At 51.9% G+C, this 21054-nt stretch overlaps 1 protein-coding gene and 1 non-coding gene across 2 annotated transcripts in view; both read left to right on the top strand.

Moving 5' to 3' along the window:
* GALNT16 (polypeptide N-acetylgalactosaminyltransferase 16) overlaps positions 1-21054 on the top strand; it is a 94136-nt gene that overhangs the window by 61926 nt on the left and 11156 nt on the right. Inside the window, exons 4-13 of the mRNA XM_060620147.3 lie at positions 2718-2816; positions 3744-3811; positions 4781-4846; positions 6955-7076; positions 9324-9411; positions 11404-11488; positions 11786-11889; positions 17210-17336; positions 18609-18701; positions 20338-20421. Of these exons, the coding sequence (XP_060476130.1) occupies positions 2718-2816; positions 3744-3811; positions 4781-4846; positions 6955-7076; positions 9324-9411; positions 11404-11488; positions 11786-11889; positions 17210-17336; positions 18609-18701; positions 20338-20421 (936 nt within the window). The remainder of the gene's footprint in view (positions 1-2717; positions 2817-3743; positions 3812-4780; positions 4847-6954; positions 7077-9323; positions 9412-11403; positions 11489-11785; positions 11890-17209; positions 17337-18608; positions 18702-20337; positions 20422-21054) is intronic.
* On the top strand, positions 15063-15135 carry TRNAQ-CUG (transfer RNA glutamine (anticodon CUG)). The gene has a single exon. It is a non-coding gene; the product is annotated as a tRNA-Gln (tRNA).

Consider the following 21054-nt stretch of genomic DNA (forward strand, 5'->3'; position numbering starts at 1 on the left):
GCTGGGCTGGACCTAGCTGTGTACCTAGGGCCAGGCTGGTCCTGATTTGAGGGTAGGTGAGGATGACGCGGGCCAACGTTGCTTTTCCTTCTGAAGCGGCTGCTCCACAGCACAAAAGGTGTATGAAGTAAGGGTGCAGAAGGGGACAGGCTTCTAGCACCTTCCTTGTCGGTCATGGAGAGGCGCCTGAAATCCAGTGGGCTTGCAGCCTGTCAGAGTGAGATGGATGTTGAGTTGGGGGGCGGGGCCCAAACTGTCCTCGCTGTCCTGGAATCCCAGTGCTGCCAGCCTCCAGAAACTCACGCTGCCAAATAGGACAATAATCCTGCTACTTGGGGAGACCCCCACCCAGGTCCAGGGGCCAGCTCAGGTCTCAGAAGCTCTTTCTTGGTCCTGGTGCAGAGTCTACCTGCACTGTGGGGTCTACGAGGCCATGTCCACACGGCTCCACTTGGAGACCTTCCTTGGCAGCCCTGGCCATGGCCAACCTAGACCCCAAGGCCTAGAGGTTCTGCAGACCCGAATCTCTGAACTGACCCAGGGTTAGCCTGGATCACCTCTGTCCTCCCTCCCCCCAAGCCCCCAACCCCCACCTTCTCAGGTGTTCACTGAAGAACTTAAAGGAGGAGTTCCTCTTGGGACGACGCGTGTTTTAAAATGAGACTCTTCAAATCCAAGGCAGGGGTGGGTTGGTGAGGTCAGCCTCCCCTCCTGCCCCAGGGCTGCTGCCCGCCCTCCCAGAAGCCCAAGGTAGATTGGGTGTGTGTGCATATGAGTGCACGCGTGTGTAGGGGGAGCAGCCAAGGTGCTGGCTTTCGCGCACTGGGGTGAGCCACGCTCTTCTCCTGGCCCTCCAGACTGCAGCTCCTGCTGGACTCCAAACTGTCAGGCTAGTTCTTAGCCCAGCCTGGATCTCCCTCAAGGGGAGCAGAGAGACCAGGCAGGGCAGACCTACTAGCATCACAAAGAAAACCCCACCAGCCCCAAACTCAAAACGTAGGCATGGAACAAACCTCTTCAGAGGCTCTTGGCTCCTGGGAGCCAGATTAATCCCCATCCTCATAGTTATAAATCCCAGAGAAATGCAGAGTGGAGAGGGTTGGAGGGGGCGGGTGGGGAGGGGGTCAAGTTCACCCCCCCAGATGGGGTATGGGGAGGTTCGCCACTTTCAGGTGAAGAATGGGCATCACTATCCAGGGTCTCTGCTTCCTGGGCACAGGATAGTTAGGGTTCACAGTAAGAGACCTGGCCCCCTAGAGGTCAATGCCGGGGGTGGGGGGGGGGTGTGGGGGGGTGCTGAGCTGGGCACCTGGGAGGTGGCTACTTCTTCCAACACTCCCCAGCTCAGCAGGCCAAGCCCACCCCCAACCCCAAATCCACATGCCTCTGGGAGGATGCACTTGGAAAGTCTGGCTTCTCAGGGGGGCAGGGGTGAGTCTCCCTACCCCTCCACCCCTCTTACTCCCCGCATTGCTTCTGAAGGAGAATTATTTTAAAGCCTCACAGGATTCCTCCCAGGGTGGTCCCAGGCTGGTGGAACTCCTGCCTGCCTGACCCAGTCCGCTCCGGCAGGGCAGGAAATGGGCCTGGGAATTCGACTATAAGCTGCTGTCAGCGGAATGAATGCTGGAATAAAAAAACAGTCACTGCCGAAATAGTCAGAGAGCAATTGTAATAAAGAAGAAGATTGCAGGGGCGCCTGGGTGGCGCAGTCGGTTAAGCGTCCGACTTCAGCCAGGTCACGATCTCACGGTCCATGAGTTCGAGCCCCGCGTCAGGCTCTGGGCTGATGGCTCGGAGCCTGGAGCCTGTTTCTGATTCTGTGTCTCCCTCTCTCTCTGCCCCTCCCCCGTTCATGCTATGTCTCTCTCTGTCCCAAAAATAAATAAAAAACGTTGAAAAAAAAAAAATTTAAAAAAAAAAAAAAAAAAAGAAGAAGATTGCCATGAAAACCAACTGCCTTCCCGCCGGCCCCAGGAACACGAAGAAAAGCATTCGCAGTAGCAACAGGGATGAAGGCTGGCAGGAATGGATTGTTTTAATTCCTTTTCCTGAGGAGGGGGAAGCCAATGCCTAAAAATGTGGGAGAAGGCGAGCCCAGAGCTGTGCGGGGAGGGAGCAGGGTGGCAGGAGCTGCTTGTGGTGTCTTCTCAGAGGCTTCTGTTTGCTCCAGAGGTCCAGGGCTTGGGAGGAGGGAGGCTGCTCCCCTGCCGGGTGTCACCGGCCTGCTGTCAGTATTGGGCAGTAAGTAGCGGGAGTCACATGCGGGCAGAATGGGGGTGATTCCTCTCCAGATCCTACAAATGTCATGAGCCAGGAGAAAGAAGCGACAGGTTCCAGGCACAAAACAGAGGCTGTTGCCTCCTGTCCCCCATGTCTCTGTCTCTATTGGGCAGGGAGTTCTGTCTGCTGGCCCCAGGCTGGGGCCTGGAACGGTACCTGCACATGGTGGGCCAGAGCCCTCCTAAACGCTTCACTCCTAGGTCTTTGGCAAAGGTGACTGGGCCTGGGAAGGTGCCCCAACCTGTGGCTCCAGGGTGGGCTGTGTGGGCACGGAGGGGCACACCGTGGAGGGGCAGGCTCGCACCCTGGTTTTGGCTGGCCTTCCCGATCCCGCAGTGGTATTCCAGGGGGCAGCAGGCTGGACAGAGAGAAGCCTCAAGCCTGCCCTGAGGAGGCTCTCACAGTGCCTTCTGACCTCTGTGCTCCATTCTCAGTTGTCCCTCTGTGGCCTACTCCGCCGACCTGCCAGCCACCAGCGTCATCATCACCTTCCACAATGAGGCCCGCTCCACCCTCCTGCGCACAGTGAAGAGGTAAGCCACCCCTTGGGACCCTCATCTCAGTAGTGCTGCTCCCCGAGGCCTCAGGGAGCGCTGCCAAGCCCCTGGCAGGGGGGCACGGGGGCAGGGGGGCACACTGGGACAAGGTGCTGGGCCAGGCAGCATGAAGACCGCGGCCACTGGGAGGGGGAGTCCACTCCTTCTGAGAGGCTGGGGCTGGGAGACCCTGGAAATCCAACTGATATTGGGATGCACAAACATAATGTCAGGTCCCCAGGACAAGGGCAAAAATTCTAGGGTCAGGGGCCGAGGGAGGCAGGAATGGACATGAAGCCTCAGGTGGATGGGTGGCAGGCCAGTAGGTGGTGTCAACGATTCAGAGGGAGGTGCCCCTCTGTCCTCCTAAACTTGGTCCTGTGGTCCAGTACAACTCCTACTTACCCCATTTCTTTAATGAGAACAGGATGTGGAAAGGAATGCCCAGTGGTATTCCAGGGATTAAGGAAGCATGGGTTTCTTTTACCAGGGAGTGGAGGAAGAAGAAGGACGGTGGGAAGGAAAGCGGGAAAGGGCTTCCCTGGGAACACCCCTGCTAACCCATCGGGCCAGGAGACTCGCTAGCCTTCTAGGCAGGCGGTTCGGGGTCCAGCTGTGTATTACCCCCGGGCAGGGCTTGTTAAGCCTAAGCAGCCAGGGCAGCTACAGGTCCTGTCTACACTGGAGCAGTTACCATCACCTGTCCGGCACAGGTCCCCGCAGGTGCAGGGGCGGCCGGGTCTCCGGAAAAGCCCGGAGAACACATTGTTCCTCAGCCGCTGCTCAGGGCCCAGGAGGTTTGCAAGCAGCTGCCGGGGGCCAGTGTGCTGGCCCTTGAGCTGGGTGGTGGGGGAGCTCTGTGGCAAAGAGAGGTAAATGGAAGGTGGCCCCTGAATCCAGGATCCTCTGTCCCCATCCTTCTAGTGTCCTGAACCGAACTCCAGCCGGCCTGATCCAGGAGATCATTTTAGTGGATGACTTCAGTTCAGATCGTAAGTTTCCACTTTCTGTTTTTCGCATCCCTCCAAACCCTCCTTCCCCCGGAATGTGGAGGCCAACTCTCCGGAGGTCATCCTGGACCTCACAGGCAGACCTCTGCCCCCGACCAGATCTTCAGTCTTTTATGGGTGCCCTCCCTGACTCTGCTCCCAGGTGCCAAAGGAGGGGAAAGAGTGGTGTTTTGTTTTGTTCTGTATTCATTTATTTATTTATTTATTTAAGTCATCTCTACACCCAAAGTGGGGCTCAAACTCACCACCCCGAGAGGAAGAGTCCACGCTCTTCCAACTGAGCCAGCCAGGCATCCCAGAGTGGTGGTGTTTTTGGATGGGACACCCCAGAGATGACCTTTTTTTTTTTTTTTTTTTTTTTAAATTTTTTTTTTTCAACGTTTTTTTTTTATTTATTTTTGGGACAGAGAGAGACAGAGCATGAACGGGGGAGGGGCAGAGAGAGAGGGAGACACAGAATCGGAAACAGGCTCCAGGCTCCGAGCCATCAGCCCAGAGCCTGACGCGGGGCTCGAACTCACGGACCGCGAGATCGTGACCTGGCTGAAGTCGGACGCTTAACCGACTGCGCCACCCAGGCGCCCCCAGAGATGACCTTTTTAACAACTGAAACAACACCAGTAGCCTCCTTTGTTATTACAACATCCGTATGCTGAGGATTGTCCCTTCAGTGTGGCTATGCTGGTGTTGGCCTCGCGCCCTACTAGTGCTCTCTGGCGCCCCCTGGGGGCAATCCCATTAGTACAGGCATTCCTCCATCTGACCTGGGAGGGGGGCACAGGGCAATCCTTTGGCCATTAGAGATGACCGTGCTCCTGCGTACCTCCCCAGCCCCAGCCCCTTCCCTGGGCTCGCCATGGGACACCTTCTGGGCAGTTCCAGGGGCGACCGAACCCCTTAGGGCCTGATGCCCCTGTCTGAATGAGCTTGCTTCCTTCTCCTCACCTTCAGCTGAAGACTGTCTGCTCCTGACCAGGATCCCCAAGGTCAAGTGCCTACGCAACGATCGGCGGGAAGGTAAGTTCTTGAACCCGAGGTGTCACCGCAGACCTGTTTTGGCCTAGACCTCCGCCCCTCCCCACTCCCTTTTGGAGCCATGTCACGGTAAGCCAGCACGCGCCTGCCGCATTCCGGGTGGCCAGGAGCAAGGTCTGTGGAAAGACGCTTCTTTCCACAGCCACGGCATGACTGTAGGCGAGTTGCTCTACTTCTGGCTGCCTCGGTTGTCTCTTCTGAGAAATGGAGTCAATAATAGTACCCTTTCTGCCTTGCATGGCTACTGTAAGGATTAAATGGGATAGGCCATGTGGAAATGCTTTGAGAAAATCAAAGGGCACTATCAAGCAGATGTAACCTCATTTCCAATCAAGAAGAGTTTTGGAGCATCGTCCACAGCACAGGATTGTACATGGCACTCTAGGAGGCACTTTATACTTCTTCTGAAGTATAAAATGTGGTCCCTGCCCTTGGAGAGCTTATTGTAAGGCCAAGGAGTCCGAATCTACCGCAGGGACAGGCTGGCCATGATTATGTGGGGGTAGAATGGAGACCGCAGGACAGGGGAGGGACCGGGGAGTGGGCCTTGACTGGGTGAGGACGTTGTGAGACAGGAGAGCGGGAACGGGCAGGGGAGTCCGGGCTCGAGGACACTGCAGGCACCGACGTTGGTCTGGAACAGGTACACATGGGATACTAACAGCCCTTTTCCTGAGTCCTCCCCGCAGCAGACAACCACGTTGCCTGCCTGCGTTCACGTTCTCGCATTCACTCCACATAACAGCCCATTGTTTTGCACATAAGAAAATGGGGCTTAAGGAGGTTTAGGAATGCACCCAGGGTAATGGGTAGAGGAGCCAGAATTCCAACCTGGAGGAGGGACCCCACCCTTAACCTCCCTTACCTCCTCCCTGCCAGGGAGAATCTGGGCCTGGTCAGCAGGGGAAGTGGTGGGGTGAGGATAGATGGCAGAGGACCTTGGAAGCCAGAGAAAGGCATTTGGACTTGATAAGGCAGGTAGGAGGGAGCCACTAAAGGTTAGAGAGAGAGAGAGGTGAGAGGTGTGATTAAGAAAGAACTGTCAGACTAGAAGGAGACCTTCTAACTGGCGTGGAAGAGGCCAGAGAGAGACTTCTAGCAAGCACAGGGCTGTAGGTACCTTTAGGCCTAGGAATATATTGTTTCCTGAGGGATTTGCCCAACACAGGTGTCAACTTTTGATGAAGCGCTTTCTAGCTTCCTGTGGGATGGAAGGAAGGGACAGATGGATATTTGCACATATTATGGATAATCAGATGGACAGGGGCAGAGTACAGGGCAGAGGTGTGGCCAGGGAAACCCCTCCAATCGGAGCTCTTAGAGCAAGGCCCTTCCGTCTTCACAGCTCACAGGGCACCAGTGGCTGCTCTGTCGGCAGGACCAGCCGGGCCCTTTCTCTCCTGACCAGGTCAGTCCCCAGCCCTGGCCAGGGAGCTGCCAGAAGCAAGGCCACTCTCTGACAGTTGGTGAACCATTGGCAAGACTGTCGGGGGCGGGATAGAAGCAGAGCAGAATCTAGCATGTGTAGGCATCCCAGGCACCAAGCACTCTTCCAGACGGGCAGGGATCAATCTCTCTGAAACTTCTAGATAAGACAACCAAGGCTCAGGGAGGTTAAATAACATGCTTAAGGTGAATGAAGGGGCTGCCACAGCAACTCCGGCCTGTCTTAGTCTAGAAGATTCTAGCCATGTCACACATGATGGTGCAACTGAAGGGGACTGCCCTGAGGTCCCCGGGGTTAGTGGGGGAAAGGGTTTTGGTTTCTGGTTTTTCTTTGGATACTCAAACGCACTTCATTGCACTTGGCATTTACTGAACTGACTGTATCAGTGTGTTCCCAGAGTCCCGAACAGTGTCTGAGACATCGAGGGTGCTCAGAGAATGACCTTGAGTAATGATGGTTGACAGGTAGATGAGAGAAAGGAGAGTGAGGAAGGAAATAAACAAATACAAAGTAAACCTCAATCACAGTAACTCAGAGGAAGCCTTGACCCCTGAAGGGTGCAGAGCCCTGAGACTTTTGAGGGACGGGGGGAAAGCAAATCGGCCCAGTCCCAGTTACCAATCCCTGTCCATTCCCATTGCAGGGCTGATCCGGTCCCGAGTCCGTGGGGCAGATGTGGCCACAGCTGCTGTCCTCACCTTTCTGGACAGCCACTGTGAAGTGAATACCGAGTGGCTACAGCCTATGCTGCAACGGGTAAAGGAGGTGAGTCTGTCTGTCCCTACAGGATCTCTGTCCCTTGGCATGTGCCCACCATGTTCTTGGCATGAGGGCGTGTGAATAGTCTTTGAAGTTGGACAGGCAGAGTAGGGGCCTAAAGAGTCTGCCCCCTCCAGAGTGACTCCATGTTATGGAGCTTTCTCCTCTGAATATGGGGGTAATTATAATATTTGTCTCATGAGGTTGTTGTGAGAATTCATTTGGATGAGAGCTTGGGTGAGCTATAAAGCTCTTATTCCTAATGGTGTTGTTTTCCTCCTGGAGGAGGCGGGTCCTGTGCTGGGGCAGGGGGTATTTTCAGGTCAAGGCTGGGAAGCCTGAGAAGGAAGGAGAGGGGGATGGTGTCCTCAAGGAGAGATGAGGGCAGGGGGCCCTTACTACATGGCAGTTTTATGCTAGAAGGGCAAGGGTAGGAGAAATGGAGGATAGGATGAGGTGATTACAGATCAACCATAAAAAGACCACCCAACTTAAAAATGGGCAAAAGATTTGAATGGACATTTCTTCAAGGCAGATACAAATGGCCAACAAGCACATGAAAAGATGCTAAAAAGAAAAGAAAAGATGCTCAACATTAAGACTTGAGGGAAATGCAAGTCAAAACCCCAGTCAGATACCACTTGATACGTACAGGATGGCTGTAACCAAAGGATGGACAGTAACAAGTGCTGACGAGGATGTGGAGAAGTAGGAGGCTTTTCACTCATTGCTGGTGAGGACGTAGAATGGTGCAGCCACTTTGGAAAACAGTCTGGCAGTTCCTCAAAAGTTTAAACATGGAGTTACCACGTGACCCTTGCAGCTGCTGGGTGTATACCCAAGAGAAATGAAAACATACTCCACACAAAAACTTGTACAGGAGTGTTCAGAGCAGTATTATTCAGAGTAGCCAAACTGTGGAAACAGCCCAAAGTCTGCCAACTGATGAATGGGCAAACAAATGTGAGGCAGCCATACAATAGGATATTAGCCATAAAAAAGAATGAAGTCCTGATACATGCCACAATAAGGATAAAAACATTTCCCTAAGTGAGCGAAGCAGGTCACAAAAGGCCACGTATTATACGATTCCACTGATACGAAGTGTCTAGAATGAAACAAAGCCACAGAAATAGAAAGGAGATTAGCGGTTGTCAGGGCGGGGAGAGGCGGTTGGGAAGTGACCGTTAACAGGTACAGGGGCTCTTGTCGGGGTGATGAAAATGTTCTGGAATTAGATAGGGGCGATGGGTGCACAATGTTGTGAATATATTATAAGCCACCAAATTGTATACTTTAAAATGGTGAATTTTATCACATGTCAATTGTGGCTAATAAAATTGTTATAAAAATGGGAATTAGATCTCAGGACAAAAAGGTCTTTAAAAAGGAGATGGCGAGGCCCCCGCAGGGCTCTGTGAGAAACCATGAGTGGTCTCCCATGCTCCGCCGTCTCCCAGGCTCTTGTGGTCCTGAGATGGGATGTGAACTGAGGGGCAGAGCTGGGTTCCAAGTTGCGGACAAGAGGATTTTGAGGGTCCGCGCAGAATGCGTGGAGAGAAGAGACTCTGTTCTGTGTCCCTCCACGGAGAGAGAGAGAAGAGAAGGCTGATGGCAGTTGATAATTTTGCACAGGGTATATGACATGATCCACCAACACCATTATCCCCCCCCCAAAAAAAAAACTTGGATAAAATTAACATTACCCACCAATGGAGGTGGATTTGTGTCTTGGGGGATGAAGGGCTCCTTGAAGTGGATGTGTCATAAGAGAGTGACACCCCGTTGCACAAGGACCGCAGAGTCCCTGCCCTCAAGCTGCTGGTGGTCCGATTGGGAAGACTCAACGCAAACATGTACAAAGGTGGATGACAGTTAATAGAACCACAGTTCAAACCAGCAACAGAAGAGCCACGTCAGTGGCTCAGTGCCCCAGGAATTGTCTGGACTGTAATTGTGAGAACAGCTCAACAGAGGAAGAAATCCCCAGCCTGCAGCAATCAGGCAGGGCTTCATTGAGGAGGTGAGATCCCAGCAGGGCTCAACCTGGTGTGAGAAGAGGCTGGGAGAGCACTGTGCCCAGGGAACCCAGGTGGACCTTCCGGGAGCCTGGATGTGGTGCTGCAGGACAGGCTTCCAGGACCCTGACATGTCCTGCAGGAAGGGCTGGGTGCCCCACGCCTTGAAGAGCAGGCGGCTGGGCCTTTCTTCGCGGAGTCCCTGGCCTCACGCCATCTCTCGTTCCTCGCCTAGGACCACACGCGTGTGGTGAGCCCCATCATTGATGTCATCAGTCTGGACAATTTTGCCTACCTCGCTGCATCTGCGGATCTTCGCGGAGGTGGGTCTGGCCCCCTGGGGGGAGGGGCCGCAGGCTTGAAAGAGGCAGGTGAGGGCAACCTAAAGCCCTGGGTTTGGTGCTCTTCCTCCTGGTGTGCAGGAGCGTCTCACTCCACCCCCTTACCTCCAGAACATGGAAAGGGATAGTGTAGAGCCCCGAGGTTGGGGACAAAGCCCTCTGGCACAGTGATAGCTCCAAGCTAGTCTTTTGTCTTTCTCTCCCTGCAAACACTGACACATCCTTCCCCAATGCTGCCAGCCCCGGGACCATGGCCACAGGTCCTGGCAGAAGGCATGATTATGACAGTGTCTTGGGGGGAGGAGGGGAGTCCTCAACCTTGCATGAATTCTTTTTTTTTTTTAATTTTTTTTTTAACCTTTATTTATTTTTGAGACAGAGAGAGACAGAGCATGAATGGGGGAGGGTCAGAGAGAGGGAGACACAGAATCTGAAACAGGCTCCACGCTCTGAGCTGCCAGCACAGAGCCCGATGCAGGGCTCGAACTCACAGACTGAGAGATCACGACCTGAGCCGAAGTCGGACGCTTAACCGACTGAGCCACCCAGGCGCCCCAACCTTGCATGACTTCTAATACGTATAGTTGGAGGTGGTGTGGACACGGGCTGTCTAATACGGTAGCTATTAGCTCCATTTGGCTATTGAGCTCTTCAAATGTGGCCAGTTTGAATTGAGATGTGCTGTAAGTGTAAAATACACACCAAGTTTCAAAGTCTTAGTACGAAAGAATGTAAAACATCTCCTCACGGGGCGCCTGGGTGGCTCAGCCCATTAAATGACTGATCCAACGCCGGCCCAGGTCATTATCTCGCGGTTCATGGGTTCGAGCCCCACATCGGGCTCTGTGCTGACAGCTTGGAGCCTGGAGCCTGCTTCGGATTCTGTCTCCCTCCATCTCTGCCCCTCCTCTGCTTGCCGTCTGTCTGTCTGTCTGTCTCTCTCTCTCAAAAATAAATAAAATGAAAAAAATTGTTTTAGTATCTCCTCAGTGATTTTGTGTATTGATTACATCTTGAAATGAAAACATTGGATATATCGCACTAAATATATTATGCAAATCAATTTCATATGTTCTTACTTTTGAATACGGCTACTAGAAAAATTTCAATTACGTATGTGGCTTGCATTTCTGGCTTGCATCTTATTTCCTTTGGACAGCTCTGGTCTAGACTTCAGAGCGGTGCTGTTCAATAGAACAGCCATATTTGGCTACCTAAACTTAAATTAATTAAAATTAGGTAAAATTCAAATTTACTTCCTAAGTTGCACTAGCCACATTTCCAGAGCTCGGTAACCACGTGTGGCGACTGCTTACCATATTAAACAGTGCAGATACAGAACATGACCATCATTGCAGACAGTTCTATCGGACAAGCTGCACTAGACAATCTGTTGCTAGGAGCTAGTGGGCAGAGTGGTTTTCCTATTTGGGGCCCAGAGTTCCAAAAAATGGATACAGCAGTTCCTTAGATCTTGGGAGTTGAGTGGAAGTCTGAAGGGAGCCAGGCATTTCTCCTTTAGGAAAACCACCGTGGGGCCTTTGCATTTGCTGTTCCCCCAGCTAGAATTCCCTTTCCCCAGATATCTCCATGAATCAGTCCTTCGTTCAGGTCAAATGTGACATTAGGGAGTCTTTCCTGACTACCCTTACTAGAATAGCATGGATACCTTTCTTTCTTTTTTTTTTTTTTTTTTTTTTTTTTACTTTTCTTTTTAGCACTTTCCCCTTCGACTAGCAGATTATGCTTTTATTAATTTATCTTTGTAGTCTCTGTCTTTCCTAGTAGATTGAAACTCAATGAGGACAGGGGCCTGTCTCATTCTGAGTGAAGGAACGACTGCATGAATTGCCCAAGGCCCTCTATGAGCTGGGCTCTGATCAAGGGAGACACCAAGGGCTGGCAAAGCGAGGGAGCAGCCACCGCCAGCGGGCTCTGCCCAGAGCTCTGTCCTCACCCTGCTCTGTCCCTTAGGATTTGACTGGAGCCTGCATTTCAAGTGGGAGCAGATCCCTCTTGAGCAGAAGATTGCCAGGACCGACCCCACCAAGCCCATAAGGTCAGTGCAGCTTTGGGCTCTGCAGAGACCCCATCCTTCCCTGGGTTGAGGGCCTGGGAGGCTGCTGGGGGGCCGTTTAGTTGCTGGTGCTCCTGCGGGTGCACGACCTAAGTGCTGACTCGGTTCTGGGTCCCAGGGACAGAGAGGACAGAGGCCAGGGAGCTGGCCAGATATCCTGCCCCTGTGACTCTGCAAGCAGGTAATTGCGGGGCAAATGGCCCGGGGTTCTGGAACCATCTAGAAGGGCTCCCAGCTTCTCCAGCTCATGCATTGCCTCTCTCCTCTCCTTGCTCCTAGGACGCCCGTCATAGCTGGGGGAATCTTCGTGATCGACAAGTCCTGGTTTAACCATTTGGGAAAGTATGATGCCCAGATGGACATCTGGGGGGGAGAGAATTTTGGTAAGTTGGAAAATAACAATAGCAATAATAACAATAGATAACCTGCTCGAGCACTTTCTATGCCCAAGGCCTTGTTCTAAACATGTATTAATGTGTTTCATCCTCACCACCTCACAACAATCTGAGGTAAGTACTATTTTATCTCCATTTTACTGATAAAGAAACTGAGAGAAAGGTTAAGTAATTTGTCCAGAGCCACACAGCTAGCAGCCAGAGAGATTTAGGTGGTCAGGGGGAGACTGTGGCCGCATGGCTAGACGTGTGTGAAAGAACATACAGACTTGTAGCCTGGACTGCAGCTTAAACATACAGCAGCTTCTCTTCCAGAAGAGCCGGGCGGGGGCAGAGTGGACTTTGGTGGTCAAATGTAAGTAATGGGGTCAGATGGCCTGGGTACAAATACTGGCCCTACTACCTGCGAGCTGTTTGGCCCTGGACAAGTTAAAGCCTCCCTAAGTCTGTTTCCTCAAGAGGCCGGTATGAATACTAAATGAGAGATGAGTTAAAAATGTTTGGCGTGGGGGCGCCTGGGTGGCTCAGTCGGTTGAGCAACGGACTTTGGCTCAGGTCATGATCTCGCGGTCCGTGGGTTCGAGCCCTGCATCGGGCTCGGTGCTGGCAGCTCAGAGGCTGGAGCCTGCTTCGGATTCTGTGTCTCTTTCTCTCTCTGCCCCTCCCCCACTCGTACTCTGTCTCTCTTTCAAAAATAAAGAAATGTAAAAAAAAGATTAAAAAAATATATGGCGCGGTGCTGGCAGCCATTATCATTACTTTCGGGGCCATGGGAGCCCTCTCGCTCCAGCAGGAAAGGCAGGAGCCCAGCAAACCCCCAGGTCACCCATGAGGTTCAGTTAGATAAAGGCCCGGTACAGATGGAACACCCAACATGGGTAATTCAAGGGGGGTTACTAAAGAGCCAGTTCACACAGCGCAGGCAAGATACAGACAGCCACAGGGACAGTCCTGGGCTGGGCTGGTGGCTGCTGTGAAGTGTAGCCACCCTAGGTCTGAAAGTCGGGGAGGGAGTGCCCTCTGACAGGAGCTGTGGTCTCGGGGCACCTGTAGCCAGCCCACAGCACCGAGGTAGAGGGTGTGGGGGGATGAACACCCACCCTCACTCTCCCCTCTCCTCGCTCTGACCGACCCTGCCAGCCCACAAGATGGGAGCCTGGTGGTGCGGCCCACGCGGCAGGGAGTGGGGCAAAGGATGGGGAGTGAGTGCTCGGGGGTTTCCGGTTCTTGCTCCTGTGGTGACCCAGTCCTTTGCAGAGCCCTCTGTTTCCTTCTTCATCCTGACCGGGTTTCTTGCAAAGTAAATATGGCTGGTGGTATTGCACCCATTTGCCAGGTGGGAAAACTGAGGTGGACGCCGCCTTCCAGATTTCAGCCAGGATGCTCCACGTCTGACGGGGGTATGGAGTGCCTCTACCAGAGCCCTTGAAATGTTGTGAGGTGTGATCAAAGCAAATGCTGGGTTTCTGAGAGGTGAGGAGGGGGTCTTCCTTCGCTCTCCCTGGTCAGGACACGGATGAGCAGCGGGGCTTACAACAGGCCTGATCCCAACTCAAAACCAACTAGAGTGGAAACAGGCGTGGAATGTTCTCCCCTTTGTAACTTACTCTTGGAAACCGTTTCCAGACAGGCCTTTAGAGGAGTAAATTCTGGGAACTAGGGTGCGTTGACCCTTCCGTTCTGACCTCCTTTGCACATGTTTTTGGCTCAAGTGGCCTCCTGTGTGTTCCTGGGAGCTTTGGCAAAGCCAGTTTCCTGCAAAGATTCTGAGGACTAGGAAACTAATGGTCTCTCCTGCATCCAGGAGCCTTTTTCTTTTGTCTTTTTTTTCTTTTCTTTTTTTTAAGGCTGGTGATTGACAGAGAAACAAGTGACTGATCAAATAGCTAACTTCAAACTCTGCCTGAGGCAAGGTCTCAGTGGTTGGGGAACTTGAAAGGTGAACCACAGAGTGTTTCTGGGAAGGGTTTTGTTTCTTAGAAGAAATTCAAAGAAATTTCTAGGCTAGCCATGGTGCTCAGATGTTCAGCTGCTGGGAGCAGTTTTGAGCCAGGAGAGGCCTGCCGCTGGTGGGTTTGGGCCTTTCGTTTTATTCCTTTGTTGAAGGAAGGGAAATGTCCAAACTGAGACTCATTCCCGCATCCCCTCAGAGAGCCAAACTCAGAGCCCAGAGGCCACCGTAAGGGCAGGCGACAAACATGAAAACCTTGGGATTCCCATTAGAGAGCCTTTCATTATTTTTTTCTTTTTTTTTTTAATATGAAATTTATTGTCAAATTGGTTTCCATATAACACCCAGTGCTCATCCCAACAGGTGTCCTCCTCAGTGCCCATCACCCACTCTCCCTCCCTCCCACCCCCCCATCAACCCTCAGTGTATTCTCAGTTAGAGATCCTTTTAAAAGACAGTCCCATCAAGCCAGTCCCCTGCTCCTCTGCTCGCGACCCTGCAAGGACTCCCTCAACACTGACAGCAAAACCCAAAGTCCTCGTGCCTTGGGTCCTTCCCCCACAGCACACTACCAGCTCTGCCCACATCTCCTGCCTCTCTCACCCGGCCTCACTCCACTCCAGCAGCTAGCCCCGCTAGGCCTCTTTCCCACCACCTGCAACTTGCCACGCCTGGAACTTGCCGCCTACCCTAGCCTCTACTTCTTTTCCCTTGCTGGTCCCTCTGCCTGGAATGCTTGTCCCCTAAAAGCCACACGACTGGCTTCCTCATCTCCTTCAGGACTTAGCTCAAATGTCCCCTTCTGAGTGATAACTTCCCAGTCAGTCTAATTAATACTGTAGCCCCCCCCCCAACAGCTCCCCCTTCTTCAGCCCCACCTGCTTCCTTTGTCTCCATTGTACTTACTACCGCCAGATAGACTACGTATTTTATTCATTTTCTGGTCTACTTGTCGTTTTCTTTCTTATTTTAGTGAGTCCCTGTCTCCTACCCATCAGTGTAAGGATTCTAGAACAGCAAACAACACATAATAAACAGGTTCCCAATAAAATTTTACTGAATGAACGAAAGAATCTGGTTCAAACAGTGCAGCTTGCTGGACAAAATGTGAACTTGACATTGTAATTCTGCAGCAGAGTGTTTGGGTGATCTTGGAGAGGTTAAGATGTTTGAGCTTCCCAGTCCTGATTAGGAACATGGGGATAGGGGTGCCTGGATGGCTCAGTTGGTAGAGCGTGTGACTCTGGATCTCAGGGTCATGAGTTCAAGCCCCACGTTGGGTATGGAGCCTACTTAAAAAGAATAAATAAATTTACAAAAGTAAAACAAACAAAAAGCCCATGGGGATAATAATACTAGCTTCATCTGCTTGCTGTGAGAATTAGACCTGGCATGGCACATAGCAAGTGCTCAGTAAATGGGTGATGCTTACTGTTCGTTACCGCCTTGTGGATAATGACAATAACAGCATGGACAGTACGGCCTGGTGGGATGAAGTGACTTAACTAGCCTAACCAAGCTAGTCTGGCAGAAATGGAACTAGAAAGTAACTGTTCTGTCCCCCAGGTCTGCCCCTAGTTCTAAATCTCAGTTGTTGAACCAGTTGCAAAGCTCATCCCGGGAGAAGGGACACAAGCCCGGCAGTCTGCAGGCCTACCTGGGAAGCCCATTAGCATACCCGACCAGGAGCATGGGTCCGGATATGCCACATGTCCAGTCCTCGCCCCTGGCCTGTGTCTGGAAGCTGCCTGCTGCACACAGTCTAGCCAGAGGTGGGTGTTAGTCGCAGCGAGGGGGCTTGGGCCCTGACCATCTGTGCCAGGTGAGAAGCCCCAGACCTGGCCAGGGACCAGTGTCTGTATGGCCAACTGGGGAGTGGGAGATGGACCAGGGCTAGAGCTCATGAGAAAACGGTCTTCCTTTTTTTCAATTAAAAACAAACAAACAAAAAGGGATTATGCATTTTCTGGGACAGGAAAGAGGTGTTTTAATGTCACTGGGTGCCCACCTGCAGGGTTAATATGAAAGAATAATCAGAAGAGATGATGTGAGGTCCAGCAAGCTGCCAAGATGGGTCCTTGCCAGAAGTGACGACTGTTGAGTGTAGAGTAGAGTAGGCAGGGGCTCCTGAGTGGCTCAGTCGGTTAAGCGTCCGACTTCAGCTCAGGTCATGATCTCACTGTTGGTGGGTTCAAGCCCCGAGTCGGGCTCTGTGCTGACAGCTCAGAGCCTGGAGCCTGCTTCCGGTTCTGTATCTCCCTCTCTCTCTGCCCCTCCCCCATTCACACTCTGTCTCTCTGTGTCTCTTGAAACTAAAATAAATGCTAAAAAAAAAAAAAAATTTGAGAATAGAGCAGGCAGCTTGTGCTGTTCCCTTCCGGGAAGCAGAATGGCCACCTTCTTGCATCTCCCAGCACTAAGAGGGACCACAGTCACCTGCAGAAGCTCATTCAGCATCCCAACCACTATCAAACAGAAGTGTGTCTCAAGAGGGCCGGTGGTAGCCTGTGCATGGAGACCACCTGCGCCAAGAGGGAGGTCCGGGGCCAGAAAGAGTGGCCCGTGGCCTGATTGGTGGTGGGTTTCCCAGCCTCATGGGTGTTTAGGACTGACTGACGAGCAAATGCATTCTTCCTTAGCAATGTCTGGATGGGGCTTTGTAGTCAGAGGCTGGAAATGATGCTGCATTTGATTCGGTTTTCCTTCTGCTCATGGTCTTGGTGTTCCTTCAAAGCTTTCCCACCTGGGCACCTGGGTGGCTCAGTCTGTTGAGCCTCCAAGTCTTGATTTCAGCTTGGGTCATGATCCCGGGGTCATGGGATCGAGCCCTGCGTTGGGCTTTGCCCTGAATGTGGAGCCTGCTTAGGATTCTGTCTCTCTCTCTCTCTCTCTCTCTCTCTCTCTGTCTCAAAAAAATAAAACAAAACAAAAAACCTTTCCTCTCCTAGGGCTCAGATACGGGCAGTGTGTATGGGGAGCATGTAGGGAGGGTGTGTATGTGTGGTAGGTATGGAGGGGACGTGTGTGGAGGGTGTGTGTTTGCGGTGTGTGTGGAGGGGGGAATGTGGGTCAAAGGGGTGTATATGGAGGGTATGTGTGTGTGTGGTGTGGGTAGTGGGGGTGTGTGTGGAGGGGGCGTGTGTGTGCTGGGGGGCGGGGGTATGTACATGCACGGAGCGAGCGGTCAGGAACATGTTCAAGGTTGGGCATACCCCATGTAAATGGCCCCAGGAACCCTAAGCCCAGCACAGGCCTTCAAAGAGACACCAAAGGCAAGGGAGGCTAGCTCCTCCCGGCCTTCACTCAGTGGGGACCTGCCAGGGGCTGTTCCCTCCTGACGGCTGCCATTTCCTGCAGAGCTCTCCTTCAGGGTGTGGATGTGCGGTGGCAGCTTGGAGATCGTGCCCTGCAGCCGGGTGGGCCACGTCTTCAGGAAACGGCACCCCTACAACTTCCCTGAGGGCAATGCCCTCACCTACATCAGGTAGGTCACAGTGCAAAGGGCACCAGGCTAGGAGCTAAGACACCTGGCTTCTAGACCCCAGCCCAGTCAGTTACTCGTGTGACTCTGGGCAGCCACCCCACCTCTCTGGGCCTCAGTTTCCCCATCTGTTCCCTCCAATTCTGGGATTCCAGGTACTTTCAAGGGTGGAAGGATGAAACCGAGTGTGGACGCCAGACCTCCCTTGTCTTGACTCTCTTTGCCCTGGAGTATATTGGAAAACTGACCCAATGCCTACCTGGGAGCTGCCCCCCACTCACTGGGCCCCAAGTTCTGGTCATGGATGCCATGTCCTGACCCTGACTTGGTCAGCATCTGCCCACCCATGTCCCCAGCCCCAGGATGTGCTTGGTCTTGAGGGGGAGTGGGCAAGGTCCTAGAGACCAGCCATCGCCCGCTCTCCTGGAGGGGGTGGAAGGGGAGGCGAGGACGAGTGTCATGAGCACCCCCTTTGAGGACAGTTTTTTGGCTTGTCAGGCCCGTGCTCCCTTGTTTGTAGCAGTGGCTCCCCAGTCTAGCTAACCGAATGGCTTAATATTTCGGTTTGCTTCTCCCCCACCCCTTTTTGCGTTGTCTCTATAATGATAAAAGTAACACGTGTTCACCGTAAAATGCAAGATATTATATATACATATCTGTCCACACATGTGCTTTTACTCTTTACGTCACATGTGGAGAAAAAAGCAAAAGTCCCTTTTACCCAGTCTGACTCCTATCCCCCTTGGCTCTCTCGAAGTAACTACTGTGTATAGATTTCTGGTCTCTCATTTCGGCCCTTTGACTCATTTTCATGCACGTACTTTAGGTGGAGGGAAGCACACATACCACAGCTTTGTGTTTTACGTAAATAGGGTCAAGCTGTGTGTTCTTTCTGCAACGTGCTTTCCTGCTGCTCACACTAAATTCTAGACATCCTTCCATGGAACATACTCCATCCTGGAGAAGTAGGGGTCATTATGCTCCTATTGGTGGGCGTTTAGGTTGCCACCCATGTCTTACTAAACAAATATTTGGTACATGTCCTTTTGCCCCCATGTAGGTATTTTGGCAGAACAGATGCCTCAAGTGGAGTGTCAGGGAGCATACAGACATGAGCTGATTGACGTTGACAGATTACATAGTCATTTATACCATCAGTATTATTTCACGCACACTCCTGAGGTCCTCAACACCCTGTGCTGCGCAGAGCTGCTCTTGATCCTAACTCTGTGACCACCCCTGGTGACTTCGTTTTGTTCCTTCCTCCCCTTTTAGGAATACCAAGCGCACTGCAGAGGTGTGGATGGATGAATACAAGCAGTATTACTATGAGGCCCGGCCCTCGGCCATCGGAAAGGCCTTTGGCAGGTGGGCCCCCTTGACCAGCCCTGTTTGCCTCCCTCCGCCCACGTTAGCACAGCCATAGCAAAACACAAACCGTGGACGCCTGGGAAGAACTCACTGTCTCCTCGGCAACTGAGCCCCTCCCCACTGGGCTCTTGGGATTCGGGGGATATGGTAGGATATGCGATGTGAGATAGGACTGGGTTCTTGAGGGGCATGCAGCCTCTTGGGGAGAAATAAGCAGAGAGGGCTCGCTTACGAAGAGCTGCCCGTTCACAAGCTGCCTGCAGGAAAAAGGACATCTGTGGGAGTACTTAGTGCCCTGCCCGGCTGTCTGCGGAAAACACTTGGGGTTTTGCCGCCACCCCCTGCCGTTAGCCTGTTTTCCTGTCCTGGACTCGTGTGACTACCGGTCTAGTTAAGCATTTTCAAAATGTAGATTGGTTATAAAATTGATTTCGTGGGTCGTGACAGTCATTTAAAAAAAAATGATAGACCTAGAACACTATAGATTAGTGCAGAGCAGACTAGAAAATAGCACTTGATTGCAGTTAAGGCTAAGTATTGTTCGGTGAAATTTATTTCAGTTATATGTGTGTGTGTGTGTGTGTGTTTAGCCATATTTGCACATGGGAATACTCGATCACAGTATAAGATGTATTTATTTCTTACTTAAGGTTGTGGTCAGAAGACTGAAAACATTAGCAATCATCACTGAATCTTCTCGCCTCTGTTTATGCATACCTAGCCCTTTAAAAAAGAAAAGCTGTGTCACTATTTCTGTTAGTGGCAAACTGACGTTTACTAACTACCCTGTGGTAGGCTCTTATGCCCTCTTAATTCATTTGATTCTCAGAAAACCTTCCGAGATAGGTAGTCATGTCCCCAGTTTACCAGAGAAGAAACCGAGGCTCAGAGAGGCAGTGAAGGTCATCTGTCAGTGGCCATTCTGGTCAGTGAAGCTGAGGAAGCTGGGGAGATCAAACTGTGGATCCATGGGCACATCGGAGGGTTCTTATTTGCCAAAATTCCCCAAAGATGTTTAAAGCGTGCTTGTCTTATTTGACCCTTTCTGCTAAAACTGGAATGCAGGAAAGGAAAGCTTGGAGTTCACTGAGGCTCTGCTCTCTGTGAAAATAAGGACTAGGGAGGGGGCACCTGGGTGGCTCAGTCACTTAGGCATCTGATTCTTGATCTCGGCTTGGGTCATGATCTCACAGTTCATGAGATCGAGTCCTGCATCAGGCTCAGAGCTGTTAGATTCTCTCTCTGAGCCGGGATTCTCTCTCCTTCTCTCTCTCTCTCTGCCCCTTCCCTGCTCATGCACTCTCTCAAAGTAAATACATTAATAAACTTAAAAAAAAACCCAAAGGACTAGGGAGTGCTGAGGTGTCGAGGAGTGAGAAGCCAGGGTAAAGCAGGACCCTCCGTGGGCTGCCCTGATCCTGCAAAGTGAGTGGGAATTTGAGGAAAAAAATGAGGAATCGCCAGGATACTTGGAGTGACCTTGCAGGTTGCAGAATGATTTATGGCTGGAGGGCAGGCTTGGACAGCCGCTGGTCCTACCCAGCCTGGGGGTAGGCGGACAGAGGGGGCTGGCCTCCTGGGGCTTCCTCCCTGGGCCCCCTTGCCAAAGCCTGAGCCTTTCTTACTGTTTCAGTGTAGCCACACGGATCGAGCAGAGGAAGAAGATGAACTGTAAGTCCTTCCGCTGGTACCTGGATAACGTCTACCCAGAGCTCACGTGAGTATAGCCCTCAGCTGGTACACCCAGCCTGGGTGGGGCCAGCAGCTAGCTTGGGGGACCCGCACCCTGAGATCTCCTCATCGCGGGCAGTCTGGCTCTTTCTAGTTGTCAGTGTGTATCTTCACACGAAGGCTCTGGGTGAATAGGAAGGACACCACTAGGAGTTAAAAGTGAGATGTGGTAGGAGCCAAACTTTTAAGAGACTGGGTCATAGCGCCAGAGATGGGCTTTGTCCCCATAGGAAAACAACTCTACATTACGTAGCAAAAACCACAGAAATAAAGATTCATCCCCTTCGACTCTGTTCCCTCCCTTCTGGGAGTTTATCCTAAGGAAATAAGAACAACCAAAGCAAAAAAAAAAAAAAAAAAAAAAAAAACTATTGACAAGCAGATGTTCGGTTGTAGGCTTCTCTGCTGCTGTGAAAAATCGAGAGACAGCTAATAATAGGGGATTGGTTTACTGAGTCCCAATTCCTGGGTCTAAACAAATACTATGCATCCATTAAGACTACAACCATAAAGACTGACAAAACACTGGCAAATGTTTGCTCTGATAGACTCAAGGGAGAATGCAAATGGCGTGCCCGCTGGAGCCCTAGGGCATCTGAGTGTGTGTGTGTGTGTGTGT

The sequence above is a fragment of the Panthera onca genome, chromosome B3 (genome assembly GCF_046562875.1).
Source record: "Panthera onca isolate mPanOnc1 chromosome B3, mPanOnc1 haplotype 2, whole genome shotgun sequence".
Lineage (NCBI taxonomy): Eukaryota > Metazoa > Chordata > Mammalia > Carnivora > Felidae > Panthera > Panthera onca.